General features: G+C 45.9%; 1 protein-coding gene across 1 annotated transcript in view; it reads right to left on the reverse strand.

Annotated features, from left to right (window-relative positions):
* The window catches only part of SHOC1 (shortage in chiasmata 1), a 124,447-nt gene that overhangs the window by 88,040 nt on the left and 16,656 nt on the right, over positions 1-19,751 (reverse strand). Inside the window, exon 5 of the mRNA XM_065550578.1 lies at positions 9,468-9,658. Coding sequence (XP_065406650.1) covers positions 9,468-9,658 — 191 coding nt within the window. The remainder of the gene's footprint in view (positions 1-9,467; positions 9,659-19,751) is intronic.

The raw sequence follows: 19,751 nt of genomic DNA on the forward strand, positions 1-19,751 counted from the left end.
AGGTGGTGGGGTCGGAGTGAGACATTGCTGTGTGCAAAACCGCTGATCCGAAGGCAGCATCGTCCCTGGACTGCTGCACTAGTGCATAGTGCTCTGTAAACGTGTGGACTGACGACCAAACCGCAGCTCTACAAATGTCCTGGATCGGAACTTGCGCCAGGAAAGCCATCGAGGAAGCTTGGGCCCTCGTGGAGTGAGCGGTGAGGTGTGGTACTGAGACACCTGCCAGGTCGTAGCAAGTCCGGATGCAAGACGTAATCCAGGAGGATAGGCGTTGTGATGAGACCGGTGAGCCTTTCATTCGGTCGGCCACTGCAACGAAGAGTTGCGTCGTCTTTCTAAAGTGCCTTGTGCGGTCAATATAGAAGGCCAGGGCCCTGCGTACGTCCAGAGAATGCAAACGTTGATCCTGGCGAGTAGCATGTGGTTTAGGATGAAAGACCGGGAGAAATATATCCTGGTTGATATGAAATGGAGAAACCACCTTAGGGAGAAAGGCAGGATGTGGGCGGAGCTGCACTTTATCCTTATGAAAAACTGTGTAAGGGGGCTCGGATGTAAGCGCCCTGAGTTCAGAAACGCGCCTTGCTGAGGTGATGGCTACGAGGAAGGCTGTCTTCCAGGATAGGTACAGAAGTGAACAGGTGGCCAGTGGCTCGAATGGAGGACCTGTGAGCTTGGAGAGAACCAGGTTGAGGTCCCACGTCGGAACGGGCTGACGTTGTTGTGGGTACATCCGGTCTAAGCCCTTGAGGAATCTAACGACCATCGGGTTAGAGAATACCGAAGACGCGAGTGCCCCTGGATGAAAGGCCGATATAGCGGCCAGGTGAACTCTAATTGAAGATATCGCCAACCCTTGCTGTTTTAGGGAGAGGAGATATTCCAATATGAGAGGAATAGGCGCCTGTAACGGGGACGTGGCTCGTTGTTCGCACCAACAGGAGAACCGCTTCCACTTGGCCAAGTATGTGGTCCGTGTTGAGGGCTTCCTACTGCTCAGCAGAATCTGTTGGACAGAGTGCGAGCACTGCTGCTCTGCCTGGGTGAACCATGGAGCAGCCACGCCGTGAGGTGGAGTGATTGCAGGTCGGGGTGATGCAGGCGGCCGTGGTCCTGAGAGATGAGATCCGGGCATAGTGGAAGCGGGATCGGTGTCTGAACCGAGAGCTCCAACAGCGTGGTGTACCAATGTTGTCTCGGCCACGCTGGGGCGATCAGAATCACCTGTGCCTGGTCTCTGCGCAATTTGAGCAGTACCTTGTGGACCAGAGGAAACGGAGGGAAGGCATAAAACAGGTGGTCTTTCCAGGGAAGGAGAAACGCATCCGAGAGGGAGCCCGGAGCTCGACCTTGCAGGGAGCAGAACACGTGGCACTTCCTGTTGTCTCGAGATGCAAACAGGTCTATCTGGGGAAACCCCCACTTCTGGAAAACGGAATGTATGATGTCCGGACGGATAGACCACTCGTGTGTTTGAAAGGACCTGCTGAGTCGGTCCGCCAGAGTGTTCTGGACTCCAGGGAGGAACGATGCCGTGAGATGGATTGAGTGGGCGATGCAGAAGTCCCACAGGCGAATGGCCTCTTGGCATAGAATTGACGAACGTGCTCCTCCTTGCTTGTTGATGTAAAACATGGCAGTGGTGTTGTCGATGAGAACTAACACACAGCGGCCACGTAGGAGATTGAGAAATGCCTGGCACGCCAGGCGCACCGCCATCAGTTCCCGAACATTGATGTGCAGGGTTATCTGGGGTGCAGTCCACAGACCCTGGGTATGGTGTTCGTTGAGATGGGCGCCCCAACCCAGGGATGAAGCGTCTGTGACCAGGTGCAGAGAGGGTTGTGGGGCGTGAAACGGCATCCCCTCGCAAACCACCTTGTGGTCTAGCCACCATGTGAGGGAGGTCAGGACCGAGTTCGGGACCATGACCACCATGTTCAGGCTGTCCCGATGTGGGCGGTATATTGATGACACCCAGGTCTGGAGTGGGCGAAGCCGAAGTCTGGCATGCCTGGTTACGTACGTGCAGGAAGCCATGTGACCCAGCAGGGTAAGGCACGACCTCACCGTGGTAGTTGGGAAGGCCTTGAGTCCTTGAATGAGGCTCGTGATGGTGCAAAAGCGATTGTCTGGCAGGATGGCTTGTGCACGTCTGGAGTCTAGAACCGCGCCGATGAATTCTATTCTCTGGGTAGGTTCTAGAGTGGATTTGTCCTTGTTGAGTAGGATACCCAACTTGTTGAATGTGTGCACTATTATGTGGACGTGATCTCGAGCTTGTTCTTTGGTGCGACCGCGTACCAGCCAGTCGTCTAGGTACGGGAACACCTGTATCCCTTGCCGACGAAGGTACGCTGCCACGACAGCCATATATTTCGTGAACACCCTTGGAGCCGAGGATAGGCCGAAGGGAAGGACTGCAAATTGGTAGTGCACCTTGCTTACCACGAACCGCAGGAAGCGTCTGTGAGGCGGGTAAATTGCTATGTGAAAGTATGCATCTTTCATGTCGAGGGCGGCGAACCAGTCTCCAGGATCGAGGGAAGGGATAATGGTCCCCAAAGAGACCATGCGGAACTTCAACTTTACTACGAATTTGTTGAGTCCGCGCAAGTCCAAGATGGGTCGCAGACCTCCTTTGGACTTGGGAATGAGGAAGTAACGGGAATAGAATCCCCTACCCCTTAACTCCACTGGAACCTCCTCTATGGCCCCCATAGCAAGGAGCGTGGAAACTTCCTGTATAAGAAGTTGCTCGTGAGAAGGGTCCCTGAAGAGGGACGGGGAAGGGGGGGAGGAGGGGGGAATTGAGGAAAACTGGATAGCATATCCCCTGTCCACCGTGCGAAGGACCCAACGGTCCGAGGTTATAAGGGACCAGGCATGGTGGAAATGGGAAAGGCGATCCCGAAAGGATGGGGCTGGATCCTGTGGGATGACTGGGGCGCCGTCCTCGACCGCACCTTCAAAAGTTCTGCCTGGGGCCTGAAGGTGGTCTAGGTGGCCCCTGGTTCTGACCAGGTTGAGGGCCGGTCCACCTTCTTCTACCACCTCGTCCTCGCCTCCGGGTCGAGTCCTGTCTCTGACGAGGCGGGGGGGGGGTAGAAGCGCTGAGGCTGCGGTCTAAATGGCCTGCGCTGAGGGCCCACAACATGCATCCCCAAGGAACGCATGATCGTCCTGGAGTCCTTGAGGCTCTGCAGGCGAGAGTCCGTCTTTTCTGAAAACAACCCTTGTCCTTCAAAGGGCAGATCCTGCAGGGTTTGCTGCAGTTCCTGAGGCAGACCCGAAACCTGGAGCCAGGAGATCCTCCGCATAGCGATACCTGAGGCCAGGGTTCTCGCAGCAGAGTCCGCTATGTCTAAGGAGGCCTGTAAGGAGGTCCGAGTCACCTTCTTACCCTCCTCCACCAGGGCTCCAAACTCCTCCCTGGACTCTTGGGGAACCAACTCCTTGAACTTCCCCATAGAGTTCCAGGAGTTAAAGCTATAGCGGCTCAAGAGCGCCTGTTGATTAGCCGCTCTAAGTTGCAGCCCTCCAGCTGAGTAAACTTTACGGCCGAATAAATCGAGGCGCTTAGCCTCCTTTGATTTGGGCGCTGCGGCCTGCTGACCGTGGCGCTCCCTTGCGTTCACTGATGCCACCACCAGTGAACACGGCTGGGGGTGGGTATACAAGTACCCGTAGTCTTTAGACGGGACAAAGTATTTCCTTTCCACCCCTCTCGCTGTGGGTGGGATAGAGGCAGGAGTCTGCCATATCGCAGATACATTGGCTTGTATCGTGCGGATCAGGGGTAACGCCACCCTCGATGGGGCATCCGCTCCGAGGATATTCACGATGGGGTCGTGCACCTCCACTATCTCCTCCGCTTGCAGGTCCATATTACGGGCCATCCTACGCAGAAGATCTTGGTGAGCCCGAAGATCTATTGGAGGTGGACCTGTGCACGATGTGCCCGCCACTGCCTCATCTGGAGAGGAAGAGGAAGATGCCTCCGGTGGAACAGGATCCAAGGGAGGGTCCTGGTCTCCCTGCTCCTGGGCCGGAGCATCACCTGCGCTTGAGTCCAGGGCGTCAGGTGGTGCGGACACGGAAGCCTCCATGCCCCCTGGCGGAGGCCGAGAGATGGTGGACTCCGGGGCCCTTCTAACAGAGTGACTGGAGCGAGAGGTCGAAGCAACTGGAGCCCCTTGCGCCTGATGGTACGCCCACGGGGTCCAAAACGACCAGTGAGATGGGCCATGAGAATGGTCCTCTGTTATGTTCTGCCAATGGCCCAAGTCATGTTCCTCGGCTTGCCCCTGAGGGGGGTATGCCGATCTCGAGAGGTCCTCCGAGGAGCGAGACACCGATCTCGATGGCCATGGCGGTGCCGAGAGCGTCGAGACGATTCCCGTGGCTGCGGTGCCGCACGGTGCCGGTCCGGAGATGATCTATCTCCACGCGGTGCCGGCGATTGGTGCCGGGACCGCGACCGGTGCCGATGACCTCGTCAGTGCCGGGAGTCGGATCTGGACCTCGACGAGGACCTGGAGTATGCCCGGTACCGGGAGCGGCCTCTCGACGTCGAGCGTCGACCGTGGCGGTGCCGAGAACTACTTCTCGACGTTGATCGGTGCCGACGATCATAGCGGTGCCGAGACGTAGAGCGGTGCCGCGAAGAAGATCTTGGCCGCGAGTACGACCGGTGCCGAGGTGATATTCGGTGCCGGGACTGCGAGCGGCGTGGGGACCTGCTTCGGGACCTGGATCGGTGCCGAGGTTCCAGCCCTTGCGATGGAGGGCGCATCAAGGCAGGTTTCCCCCTCGACTGGACCGGGCGAGGCAACGGTGCCGTCGGTGCCGGTGGTTGAGGCGGTGCCGGCTCCGTGAGAGCTATTAAGTCTCTCGCTGCCGCGAAGGTCTCTGGCGTCGACGGGAGGCACTGTATCACCGCCGGCCTCGGTGGAGACGCCGTCTGCACCGGACTCAACGGCCTCGGCGCCGGAGTCGACGGTGCTGGAGGCACCTGTTTCCGGTGCTCCACCGGCGGACGCGGCTCTACCCCCGGCACTGGGGGAGCCAGCGTCTTCGGCACGGAGGTCCCCGTCTTATGGGCTTTCTTATGCCCTGGGGATAATGACCGGCGCCGAGGCACTTGCTGTGCTTGCGGTGCCGACGAGGTCCGGTGCCGGGGAGGCTTATCTGACGCCACTCGCGTGGTCGTCATGGCCGGTGCCGCCGGGGCACTGCGCACCGAGGCGCTAGGTGCCGGGGCCTGACTTGTAGATGGAGCGTCCGGACTAAGTGCCGCCTCCATCAGGAGTTGCCGGAGCCGAAAGTCCCGCTCCTTCTTGGTCCTTGGTCTGAAGGCCTTACAGATCTTGCACTTATCTGTTTGATGGGACTCTCCCAGGCACTTCAGACAGGAGTCGTGCGGGTCGCTCGTGGGCATAGGCTTAGCGCAGGAGGCGCACAGCTTGAAGCCGGGAGCGTTGGGCATGAGCCCGGCCCCGCGGCCGGGGGAGAAAGGGGGAGACGACCCCCTTAATCCCCTGGACTATTATAACAACTAGAGCAACTTTTAAAACTATTGAACTATTTAACTATAAACACTAGGACTATAACTATAACTATAACTGCGAATAACAAACTAAGCTAGGGAGAGTGGAGAACAGCTAAGCAGCGCTCCACAGTTCCAACGACCGTCAGGGGCGGTAAGAAGGAACTGAGGGGGCGCCGGGTCGGCTGGGGTGTATATATTCAGCGCCATGAAGGCGCCACTCTAGGGGGCTCCACAGCCGACCCGCCGGTGTTGCTAGGGTAAAAATCTTCCGACGATCGTGCACGCGGCGCGCACACACCTAATGGAATGGATATGAGCAAGCACTCGAAGAAGAACCTAAGTAGTTTGAAGGGGCCCTAACAAGACCTATCAATTGCCATTCCTTTTTCCACAATGTGCAACTGGGCCAGTCAGCCTTCAGGTTTATCTTGATATGCATCTGGTAGACAGGCTCTGCTTCTCCAGAAATAAGGGATTCTCGTGGTTTTATTGTTCATATTTGTGCTCTTTGTTCCTCTTTGGCAGTTTTATATATGCCACCATTTCACAGCTATTGCTTACACTGAAATGTGGAGATGTTCCTGGGAATTTTGTGACTCAGGGCTGCTGTGGCATTGCTGACTGCTATGGTGCAGGCACTATGAGAGAATTAAGTAAGTTAGTCCCAATTACTTCAGGAAGAAAATTAAAGTATTTAGGGATGCCATATTTCTGTCTGGATATCTGTGTGCACAATACCAACGAGAATTGAACTGCAGACATTGGGAGGCAGCTGCCTGAACAGAACATTAGAGGGATTCAAAATTGAGGGCCTCATTCTCCGTTCAGTTACACCAGTTTTACATTGCTGAAACACTATTGGCTTTGGTGGAGTTACACTTGTGTAAAACTGGTGAAGTGAGTGGAGAATCCAGCCCTGGATTTTTAGAAATTAAAATAATTAGAGAATTACCAGTTGAGATGTCTTTAATTGTAAGCTCCCTAATAGACAAGACCTGGAAATGATATCAAGGAGGTTTTTCTGTTTATGAATTCCCATTAGCACATGTACTGGACTATGTGGAGAGAAAGTTCCTTTAAGTAAATTTTCAACAGTAGGTCTTCCAAATAATGCAGATTTAAATGCTCTCTTTCTTCATATAAGCTAACAAGACCTCATCAATTTGGACAACACTGTAGCAAAAGAGAATATGCCAAATGACATGGACATGAATAGATACAGTTTTCCCTTTAACTGCAAGCTATGGGAACAATTTGACATAGCTTGGAAAGGAAATGTAGTATTCTTGATCTGTTGAGACATTTCTTAAATAAGAAAAGGAATATATTCTGTACATAATCTTGTTTATATTATATAAACTCAAAAAGGTCTGAAACCACCTATCATTGCAGGCACTACATGAATAAAATACCTGGATGATGTTTTGAGTGTCATACTGGAATTATGATCCTATGTCTGAATAAATTTCTCTTTATTTTTAATATACATTCCCTGGCATGGAAGATAGGGGGGAAAAAAAAAAAAGAGAAAAATCTTTGTTTTTTCTGTCAGATACCACTTTTTTGTATAACACTTAGAATGCTATGGTCTGATACAGCAGGAGAAAGGGAAATGTTTAATGGCAAATTTTCTTTATCTGTTGCTTAAGTTGTTGAAGGAGGAAATGTGTTGTCCTCGGTTCTGCAGTGTTAGAAAAACACATACTGACTCCAGGACATCAAAATGCCTGAAGAATTGGATTGCTGGACTGAGAACCCATCTATACTTTTAGTAGAAAGGTTTTTTTCATTCCTGATGAAAAAGCTGGACTGAGAAGGCACATTGTTCCATTTGAATCAACCCTTAAGAGCTTTTTTCAAGGGATTGTCCAGATAACTTAGTCCCACTAAAAAGGGCATGGTACTACCGTTATCAAGATATTGTGACAGTTCAGGATCTTATATTTCAGATTTTTGTTGTTGTTGGTCTCTTTGGCTACAAGTAATAATGGCCTGCATAGTATCAGTCAAAGTTATGTTGTCTGAATCCAATTTGGCCATGGAATCAAGAATTTTTTTTTGATGTTTTTTGTTTTTATTGAAGGAATGCAATAGTTAGGCAGTGGGAAAAGGTCACCATTTCTACTGCTAGTCACTACTGACCCAGTCAACGACCACCTTGAAGGGACAGAAGAATGTCTTCTGCCAACGCAGAAGTTACTTGTGGCAGACTAGAACAGCCGAGCAGCTGTGTGAGAAGCTTCTCTTGCTCTAAAACGAACTGCCCAGTTTGTAAAGAGCCTAGCAGAATGAGTTCCTGTATTAATGGAGTGATCATATTCTGGAAACACATCATACTCCTTAGTTTGATGTGTGCATACACAGTATTATATTAGTATGCAGGTAATATTTTAATACTGCATTTGAGTGCTCTATAAATATGTTTTAAATGACTGGTTGGCCTAAATTGTTTATTTTTTAAAAAGTCACTTTAATGCAGATAATAAGGTGACAGCCTGGAGCCCCAAATCAGCAAAGCACTGAATTACATGAATAATTTTGACCACATGAGTAGTCCCACTAAACTCAAAAGGGCTACTCATGTGTTTAAATGCTTTGCTGGACTGGGGCCATAATAGCAGTCTTCTTTTTATTCAAGAGCACTGCAACACAGTTTATCAACCTAGGGTTGCCAGTTTTGGTTCGATGTATTCCTGGAGGTTTCATCATAAGACAAAGATTAATCTTTAATTAAAAATTAATCTTTAATTCCTGGAGGCTCCAAGACAATCTTGGAGGGTTGGCAACCCTGCACCAGCAAGGTGAGGGTTAAGGAGCTTCTCTGGACACAGGTAGCTACCCCCCTGTGCCTCTGCTGGGCATGCTCCCAATGGCCGGAGCATTCAAAAGAGAGCAGCGCAACTCAGTTTGGGCTGACTGTGGAGGACAGCAGTGGGGTGCAGCAGCCTACCACCAGAAAGCCATCAGGACTCCAAGCTACTGGGATCGAGCTTCATAGCCAAGCCACTGGAAGCCTGTTGACTGTGGTAGCTGAAGGTGAGGACTCACCATTGCCACCAGAGGAGATTCAGGACATGGATCAGAGCTGAATACAGTAGGGACATCGGAGGGACTGGAACAGGGGGTAGGAAGTGACCCAGGGAGCGCACTTATGGGTATCAGGCCCTAGTCCATGTACAAGGACTACTGCTTCGAAGGGCCCTGGATCAGAACCTGGTGGGGTAGTGTGGGCCCGGGTTTCCTATCTCCCCCCCCCCCCACACACACACACTCCCACCAGAGGGTGACACTACCTGAAATTATAGCCACTAGGCAAGACAACCTTTGGACCTAAACTGTGGTCCTAAACTGTAACTTCCAGGGAACTCGCCCCTTGGAATCTTGTTGTGAGGCGTTACACTTTGGAATATTGCCATTAGGCAGTACTGCTATCCCAGAGCACACCATCAACCCCCCAACAAGCAAGTACAACATAGATAATGTCAGTGCATGCTTCCTGATTCCAACACGAGTCTGCCCTGATTTGGGGACCACCACTTAAGATTGTAAGGTAGTTTGTTATCCATCGGCCATTCAGTTCTTGAATTGCTGAAGCTGCCAATTAATGTGAACTTTATAGTGGTTTCTGTTAAGTGGATACCAGTTCACTAAGAATTGAGCTGGGAATGTGACTACCAACTCCTTTCATACATGTCAACAAACAATGGCATTATCTTTCAGTCACGGCATACGATCGTTCTAATCCTGCAAGCATATTGGAGTGAAATTTGAGTGAAAGGGACCCATGTGAAAGGTTAAGCAAATGAACGTGTTTGCAGAATCAGGGCCTTGATCTGTTTTCAAACCAGTGACCTACAGATGAAAAACTATGAATGAATCACTATAAGGGAAATTAGTAAACTTGATTAGTTACCTTGATCTTGTGCTTTAAGTACTGGGACGTAGTCAGGCTTAACACAAATAACTTGGGTGAATTCTTCTTTGTAGTCATTCTTCATAAGTAAATTGGCTTCTTCTGTGTCAGTCTGTGAGTAGGGATTTGAACTTGGAACAACTTCTATTAGTTCATTATTAATATGGAATTCCATGCATGAAATTGGTTTCCTAAAATCCAGAAAGTGAGTTTTTTCAATGCATTCTGATGCTTACGCAGCTCTTTGCAAGAACACTCTATGTAATATAAAGTTATGGCATACTGTTGTGATTCCTCAATCTATTAAACCCCATTATAAAATAACTTATGTTTTTATAACAGTATCTCTTTCAACATTGAAAATGATTGTCTGACAAAGATTGGCAATGATACAGTGGACTTATATTATGATTAGACACAATCTAATTATGCCTGGTCTGTGACCAAAAATATATATAGGAAGGCTAAATTCAGATTTGATTACTGTGTCCAGTTCTGAGTGCCATGTTTTAAGAATGATGTGGACAAACTGGAGGGATTCCATAGGACAGCAACAAAAATGATAAGATTAGAAAACCTGACTTGTGAAATTAAACTAATGGGGCATGTGTAGTCTTGAAAAAAGCAGACTGAGGGGGGGACCTGATAACAGTCTTCCAATACGTTAAGGGCTGTTATAAAGAGGACAGTGATCAATTGTTCTCCATGTCGACTGAAGGTAGAACAAGGAATAATCAGCTTAGTTGACAGCAAGGGAGATCTAGATTAGATATTAGAAAAATCTTTCTAACTATAAAGGTCGTTAAATACTGGAATAGTTTACCAAGGAAGGTTGTGGAAATCCCATCACTTGAGATTTTAAGAACAAGTTAAATGAATACCCATTAGGGATAGTCTAGGTTTACTTGGCCCTGCCTCAGTGAAGGCGATGACCTCTTGAGGTCCCTTCCAGTCCTACATTTTCTATGATTCCATACATCGGTGCATTGAACTGAGTTACATCTACCTGTACTTACAACAGGTCTGAATTTGATTCAAGAATGGAAGTGTTCACATGAGACCTCACTATCACTGAATTTCAGTGTGTGGTACCTCAGATTTAGCTAGAAATATAAGAAAGAAGCGAGAAAGACGACATCTTTACTATATACTTTTATATCTTTCAATTTTCTATACTAGAGAAAATAACACATATTACTAACACACTACCAGGCAATTTGTTGTCCCAAGTAAGGACAATGCAATGATGCTAGGGCCAAGTTCAAACATAATGTAAACAGGTGTGTGGCGGGGCCAGGCTACTCCGCCTTAACCCGGAAGGAGTTAAGCCCCAGGGACTGGCAGCGGAAGTCCCACCTCCCTGGGCGGATTGGGCATGCTCCAAGTGCTATAGGAGTATAACGGGAGAGAGACCAGCTCATTCTGGGTGGGAGCCTGTAGGAGAAGGACCTGCCGGGGAAGCTCCTGCGGCGGACCAGCCACAGCCGTTGGCTGCACCAGGAAGAGACGTCGTCCACGGCCCGCCAGCGCCCTGGCGATTGGAGGAGACCCAGGGGACGACCGAATCCACCGAGTACCGAGGACCGGACGACTCCTGGGAGACCCCAACGGAGAGCCTGGTAGGAAGGGACCCCAGGAGGGTGACAGAGTGGTACCTTCCCCCCCACCCCCCGGGGAAACTCAGCGTGTTTCGGTCGGAACCCCCCGCTGAGTTGGTGGAAAAGCACTACGCTACTGTTAGGGCCCCGGGTCGGGGCCTCCCTACTGGGGCTGTCGCACCCAATGACAGACTCTGGCTGCTAGGCCACGCTGCCCTCCACCTGAGGGTTGCTTCCGGGACTCTGGCCGATAGGCCCTACTGCCCTGTAGCCGAGGGCAGTGTTACAGACTCCTACCAAAAGGCTGCGTCTCCTTGAGGAAAAGGGGACATCATAGACTCTGGTCGCTAGGCCATACTGCCCTGGACTGATGGGCTATTTGACGGACGGTGGCGGATAGTCCACGCCACTCGCAACCTTAGGGGTGTGGACTGTCACACTGTGCAACACCGTGGACCTCAGCACAGTTGCACCAAGTGCTCAATTTAACCCTAAATTTACATGCAAATATGATTAGGGGCTTTTGCCGAGATTAAATTCTACATGAAACAAATTGGAAAGCTTGAATTATATTCAAAATAGTCTGCCAAAGAAAAAAAAAATCAAAGCTGCATTCCATGGAGTTTATCAAATGTGCACAGCCCTGATCAAAGTACATCTCAGCAGAAACCACTATTAAAATAGAATCAGTCAAGAGCAAACTAATTAGGAGAGAAAAATGCATCAGATCTATTTCTTTTTAATCATAAATTTTAACAAAGCTTTATTTCTGTGTAATACTGTAGAAGAAAGCAATAAATAGGATCATTTGGAGTGAGAAAGGACATACCTTTAAACCCCATTGAAATACATTGGGCTAGAACACCAATTCGGGTTTGGACCCTCAAGATGCTGTGCACGCTAGTCTTAAACTAGCAAAGCACATGTTGAACTGTAAGCATGTAAGTAAGCCCAATGTAGTCAATAGGACTACTCATGTATTTACTGTTCAGCATATGCTTACGTACTTTCTGGATTGAGGCTAGCATGCTCAGCGCCTTATAGAACTGAGCCTTCAGTAAGGCCAGATTGGAAAAGTGGTAAATATTTTGCCTTTAAAAATAGCCTGTTCTATGTAGGTAACCTTATCATTTATTACTGTAGTTTGTGCTTTGATGATAAAAAGCACTATATAAACTACTATTATTATTTATGAATTTATTTAGTTCCTAATGATATGGAAAATTTTCCCAAAGGACCTAAGAGACTTAGGATCCTAAGTCCCATTGTAAAAAGTGAGTTAGGCTTTTAGGAGCCTAAGTCTCATTGGACGTCAATGGGATTTAGGCATCACAGTCAGTCAGATATTTTTGAAAATTTTACCCAAAAAAGAATTTTAAATTAGTCACAAATAAAAAATATTTACTCAAGTGTTTTGTTCTCATTTGTTGATACTTCGAAATCCATTCCAGCATGTCTTTACTAATCATTAATTACTATTTGGGAAACTTGTATCAGCAGTATCCATAATACATTTTAGTTCATTGCAGCACTTAAATATGGTGCCTTTGAAATTCTCAAGATAGACAAGTATCTTAACAATTTAATACTTTACTATTGCAAGCAACAGTCCAATTTAACGTACACTATTGCAACCTCTCCTCTGGAATTAGTAATTTAAGATCTTTTTATTTTAAATTTAAAAGAATTCACCTTAGGGAAAGCAGACAGGTTACAGTTCTCAATAATATCTACACATTACACACAAACTTTGTTTAAAAAACATTACAGTGGCAAAATCAAGCATTCTAAAGTTAGGAAATGCCAGAATAAAGGTTGTCCGCACAACTTTAATTCATGCCCACTATGTATACAGTATGATACAGTTTTTAATTACATGATCACAAGCTATTTTCCCCCCACAGTACTGCTGCCTCATACAGTGCACAGGACGGACGGTGCTCAATTCATGAAAAGCTATTTCATATTTTGTTTTATCCTCATTGTTCAATGGGCAGCCTGAAGCCTTATATACTGTACACGGTTCAAATCCTGCTCTGAATACAGAATTATTCATTTACTCTTGGGTTCTTCTATGGTGCTCATCGCTATAGTATCCGAGTGCTTCACAAACTTTAGTTAATTTACCTTCACAACATCCCTGTGAGGTGAGGGAGTGGTATTTCACCTTTTTACAGAGGGGGAGCTAAGACACAGAAAGATTAAGGTAAAAAGTTTGTGCATTCAAAATTATTATAATTTGAGATACTTAGAACATGATTTTTCAGCATACTTAGCATTACATAGCACTTTATATATTCAAAGCACATTTCCTCTGCACTTCACTTGCAACTGTAAGCCTGCAAATCAGACTAAGGGTCTCAAGTTGGGCACCCAGAAAACAAGGAACAGAATTGTTAACTACCTATGAAAAATTTGGTTTAAGTGACTTGCCTAGCATCAGACAGGAACTCTGTGGCAGAGGCAGAAATAGAATCCATTTCCTCAGGAGAGCATTCAACTACCTTAACCATGACACTGTCCTTTCTCTTCCTGAAATCCCATCCCTCATTCACTCACACCTTCCAACTTCGGCAACAAATTAGGCAAGGGTCATATAGACAACATCCTCCTTCACTACATAATCCTGATTCCTTCCCAGAATAGATCCAGCCTGTGCTCTCAATGGGGTAGGGGTTCTGAGCAAAAATAATATGGGATTATGTAATTAAAGCCAGTACATATACACAAGGGGGCCAAATTAAGGTTGTATAGGCAACCTTAAAACTGGTATTTCCTAACTTTTGTGTGCTTGACTTCGCAAACTTAATGTTTAAATATAGGTTGTGTGTGTAATTTCCAAGGATTTTTTAAAAAATCAAACTGAAAAAACAGAAGTTCCATCATGTGGCACCCTATTGACACCCTTGCTGTTCATCAGCAGGGTTGGAACTTTTCGATCCACTGCACAGACCACTGCCACTTGAACTAATAAAGTAACTGATAGCATTAGTGGGTTGCCATCCTTCTGTAGACCAGCACTATAGGATGAAGAGACAGAGTTTGACAGTGGGGTTCGAAGATATTTACTGGCAACAAAGGAATGGTGAGAAAAAGAAATCTTGAGTTCCATTCCAGGCTCTGGAGGGGACTGCTCTCTTGTGGACACAGACCTTCTGCCTGTTTTCCCCAAGCTTGACTCAGTCTGCCCCACTGAACTCTGTCCCTGTCAAAGTAGTCTCTTCTCCACCCTTGGTTCCTCCTCCCAGTCCCATTCTCCTTGCTGATCCAGTCCCAGTCTCTACTTCTCAGGCTTCATGTCCCAATCCCCTAGCCTAGTCAGTCCTAGTTTCCTCCTCCAGACTTTCCACCCAAGTCCCAGTCTATCCCCACAAATTCTCAGTCTCAGTTCCTTGCAAGCCAGCCCCATTTCTTCTCTCTTGTCTGATCTGATATGTCCCTCCCCTCACCAGTTCTCAATCTAGTCTCTCTCTCTAGGCCACTTATCCAATATCACTCGCTATCTCCTCACCTCCTTGGCTCCTTGTCCCAGTTTCTTTACCCAGCCAGTCCCTCTTCTATTCCCACATTCTGGTTCCTCATAAGATCTGTTTCTTCTGCCCACCACGATTTGCCAGTCCTAGTCTCCTTGTCCAGCCAGTCCCAGTCTTCCCCCTCTTGACACAATCTACACATTTCCCTCCCCTCCCAGTCCACCTCTTGTCCCCCCTGCATTTGCATTAGGTATCTTCCTCTTGCCCACTGTTCACACAAGAGAGAGAGACACTCCCTGCTCTCTGTTCTGGTGCCCAACCACTCCTTGGCCCAGAGCAGGTGAGGGCAGCAATTACAGAGAGTGTCTATCTTCACCCCTGCAGTGCTGGGCTGTAGCATGCTCAGTCATTCTGTGAGAATGGTGCATGTGATTCAGGCCATGTCTACACTACCACTTACGTTGGCAAAACTTACGTCGCTTAGGGCTGTGAATAAAACCTCCAAACCCCTGAGTGACATAAGTTTTGCCACATAAGTGGTAGTATGCACAGCTCTATGCTGGGGGGTGGGGGGGGGGGGAGAGCTTCTCCCACTGACATAGCTACCACTGCTCGTGGAGGTGGTTTTATTATGTCAACAGGAGAGCTCTCTCCCATCGCCATAGAGCAGCTACACAAGTGATCTTACAACAGCATAGCTGCATCAGTACAACTGTGCCGCTGTAAACTAGCTAGTGTAGACATGGCCTTAGTCACAAATAGGAGCTGTGAGGGACTGGAACATGCTCACTGGGGATGTACTCTTCAGAGATTAGCTACTAAATTAAAAGAAGTCTCAGATTGTTGAACACATGCAAACAGATTTTTCAAATGCTTATAACTTTTCCAAATTTAAGCAGATATTCCTGGCAACAGTAAAAGGCATATCCCCCCACATGCCAAAGCACTATAGCTTCTCAAAGAAAAGGTCACCTGAATGTTTTTAACATTGCAAAAGAACTTATTTTTTCCAACCTTGTCCTCAGAAATGGCGGAACCATTTCAACTGAAACTTTATAAAAAGACATCCAGGAAGGAAAATTTCAAATCCAGTGGCCAAAGTTTGGCAAAGTTATAGGCAACTGATATCAGGGTCTTATAATGGAAACCTTATGGGCAACCTTAATAATAGGCAGTGACCCAACTATAAGTAAAGATGCTGAATATCTAGTCACTGTTCTCTAGGTTAGAGTGGGTGGAAACATACCAGCATATACTGCGGTATACTTTGACAATTTACTGTTCTGAACTATGATTAAAAAAAACCAAGTACAACTGTCCAGTAAAATAAGCATATTGTTGCTTAAATCCCTGAGCTATACTTCTTTACTGTTAGCCTAGCCCAGAATCAAACAATATTCCAGGAGCAGGTCTACCACTTATTTTACATAAAGACATCAGAACATTTTGAGTATTAGCTTCCATCCCATTCCTTACTAATCCTAATCTTTGCTTCCTGCAGCACACTGAACACAGATTTTCACTGAGCTGATGCCCAAGTAGCTACAAGTAAGAACCCCAGTAATGTGAATGTGTAATTTCAATTATTCCTTATAATGTGCATTATTTGCATTTGTCAACATTAAATTGTATCTGACATTGTGCTGCCCATTCATCTAGCTTTCCTGAAGTCCCTGGAATTTCCTCACAGTATTCTTTAGTTTTCACAATCTGAAATAATTTGATGTTATCTGCCAGTTTACTCACCTCATTATTCACTGATGTCTCCACATAGTTAGTAAACATACTAAATAACCAATTCTAGGACAGCCGTTAGATACTCAATGTTAACCTTTGCCATATTGAAAATTCACATGTATTCCTGGTCCTTGTCTTCTGTCTATTAGCCAGTTTCTAGTCCACGACAGCACTTTACCTCTCATACCATGACTACTTAGTTTCCTAAATAGCCTCTTGTGGGGGATGTTCAGTGTTACTGCTGCATGTAATCTTTTGCTCTGTACAGGGTGCTATCTTAAAATACCAAAATGATTTAGGTCACCATTGTTTGTTACTTGCACTAAACAACTCTGCAAAGCACATAAATCACAAGTTGATCCTCTGTTCTTAATTATAACTCACCATTGTGATACCAATTAATCTTTCCAGTGGTATCTAGGCCAAATCAAGATTTATTAAAAATTAGAAGTGAAACTGTCAGAAACACTTCAAATTTGAAGACTAATACAGCCACCGATTTCCTCAGCTTTATCAGGGCTGCATAAATAATTAATGCAAAAGTATAAACAGTTGCTGTACATAATATTTTTGGTGAAAAGTAAAGGCCATTTGGTCTGATAAGGCTTCTCCCTACTTAGTATTTAATTTCCCCTGACACGGCATCTAATTGATTCTTAAATCACTCACTGCTGTTACCTCAACTGCCCTGCCTTTGTATAAAAAGTGCTTTGAGAGTTTATTTTCTGATTATTTCTTTTTCAATTTGTGTTTATTGGTCTGTACAATGGTTTGGCTGGTAGCAGCATATGTTACCAAGTGAGGGGCATGGGGTCACTAAAACCTCATAAGAATTATCACTCACTGTGAAGTAGAGATGATCAATGGATTATAGATCTTCTCTTGTCTTGGTAAGAGGCAGGATACAGTTTGCATTGCTTTGTGTGTGTTAAACTAGCCTTAGAACTGAAAGTATTCATTCTAAAGCAGAACGGTTTTAATCACTATTCATTCCAGAATTACCTTTCTTCTCTGTACATTCTCAAATGCTATAAATTTTTCTTTAGAAATACATACAACAATCCAAACTGAAAAGGATAACTGAATACTTCAGGTTAAACTTTTCAAATCTGCGTGACTAAAATTAGGCACCTAAATCTGTATTTTGGAACCTAACTAAACTACCAAATTTTCAGAGCTTCTGGACAGTAGCAGTTTCCATGGACTTCCATGGCAACTGCAAGTTCTCAGCACCTTAGTAGCATTGGCACTTGAATGCCATACTTTCCTTGTAACTGCATAGCTGCAGCCCTGATTAGAGAGCAGTAGTCACATCATCCCAGGAAGAGTTTGGGCCTCCCCAATTTCCCCAAGCTATACCATCCTTATTTATTTTTTGTTAATAGTCTACTCTCTGTGGTGCTCATGATCTCTGAATTGTCTGTGCTGTAAAGGCTGGATACTTTGCAAGTGTTATTCACTTGCTTCCTCTATGTGTGGGGAGGAGGTGGAAGGTATATGGCAGATCCAAAGCCATGAAAGATGGCTTTCATCTCTTTAGCCTTCATGAGACTAGAGGTTTGCTTTATCACCAAAAAGGTTTGCTCTATCATATGGTTCTCAAGCTTTTTCTGAGACTGGTCCATTTTCAACAACTCTATCAAGGCTGGGGTAACTCGATATGTCAGTCAGTTGCTACCAGAAGTTGAAGAATGAGTTGTTTGTGAATCAGAAGTCACATGGTCCTATAGAGAGGCACAATACTTCAGAAAACTCTCAGGCAGTGGGGGCACAGCAGCTATATCTCCTCGCACCTTTTTCACTTTGTGTACCAAATGCCTGATCCAGCAGCTGCTGACCGGACACTGGATCAGGTTCCCACACAGCAATCAATCTGGGTAATGTAGTTCTGGGATTTTTTCCCCCCTTCCTGAGGCTGTTTGGGTCAGGAGGACTCTTAACTATGATATCAAGGTATTGTGTTCAGAGTTAGTCCTTGGAAACTGCTTCAGATTTCTTGGATCCAGAAACCAAAAGCTTCTCTTCTTCAAGAAAAGAAGTGTTTAAATACGAGTCCAAATCTGCTTTTTAATTTCCTTTATTACTTGTTCTAATATTATGGTGAAAGGTAAAAAGGAGTGCACAGCTGGCCTTCTCTATAGCACTTATATTTATCATCTCCTCTTGCTTTACTTTTTTTCCAAACTAAACAATTATAGGGCCTGATTTTCATGTCATTTACAGCTGTTATACACTAGACTAACTCCACTGACTTCAGGCTATTTACAACTGATTTACCCTAATGTGAGGGGAGATCCAGGCCCTTAGATCTGGATTTTTGAAGATATTTAGGTGTTGCTCTGCTGAGCATTGCAAGGCCTAAGTGACTAAGTTGTCGAAGTCCCACTTTCAAAGATGATTTAGACACTTGAGATCCTGTCTTTCAATAAAACTTAGTCTTAAGTGCTTCAGACACTTTTGGAATAGGGACTTCGACAACTTAGTCACCTAGGCCCAGATTTTAAAAGGTATTTGGGCATTGCTATGCTCAGTGTTGCAATGCCTAACTGATTTAGGAGCCTAAATATAATTTGGAAATGGGTGTTAGGCATCTAGAAGCGAAAATCCCATTGACAGTCAATGGGATTTATACTCCTGAGTGCCTAAAACCCTTTTGAAAATGAGACCGGCTCCTAAATCAGTTAGGCATTGTAAAGCTGAGCACAGCAATGCCCAAATACCTTTAAAAATATGGTTGAGTCTTTTTAGTATCCCCTCAAAAGGGAGCTTCCTCCCACACCATGCCTCTTATTTTTGTTGCCCTCACCTGGTCCTTTCCCCATTTTTGATATTGTATGTCTCAACTTAAATTTACTTGCATCTCTAAATAAATTGTTGGCTTATCAGCAGTGGTGTCAGCAGCAAGCCAGCACACACTCTTAAATTAACTAGGAGGCAAAGGAAATAAGGTCAACCTCTAGAAAGCAATCGTATCTATCCTGATGCCTAACATATACATATATATATATATATATATCTCTGCCAAAAGATAAAGAGTATAAACGTGTTGACTCAAAGCAGCTTCTATCATTGCTTCATGCAGATGTTAAAATATATAGAAATTCTTAACCAGGTGACAATAGGCTATCTTAACAATACCGATTAAGCATATATTCTTTCCCGTAAATGGGATATCAATAAATTCATTCCTTAATTTATGTTTCCATCTAGCTCACTTTTGAGCAGACATGAACCACCTATCCAATTGCAGAAGTTTAGGCAGGAATACAGTTATCCTCAATCAACTTGAGGATTCTGAGAATGCCATAGCAATAAACAGCTGATAATACATACGGATGTTTCCTCATTCTAGGATTTTACAAATTTTTTTACTGTTTGGTTATAATTAAGAAGGCTTCTCAAGGGGTGTATCTGAATCACAGAATCATAGAATAATAGGACTGGAAGGGACCTCAAGAGGGATAGCTCAGTGGTTT

Source organism: Chrysemys picta, chromosome 6 (assembly GCF_011386835.1).
Source record: "Chrysemys picta bellii isolate R12L10 chromosome 6, ASM1138683v2, whole genome shotgun sequence".
In the NCBI taxonomy this organism is placed as follows: domain Eukaryota; kingdom Metazoa; phylum Chordata; order Testudines; family Emydidae; genus Chrysemys; species Chrysemys picta.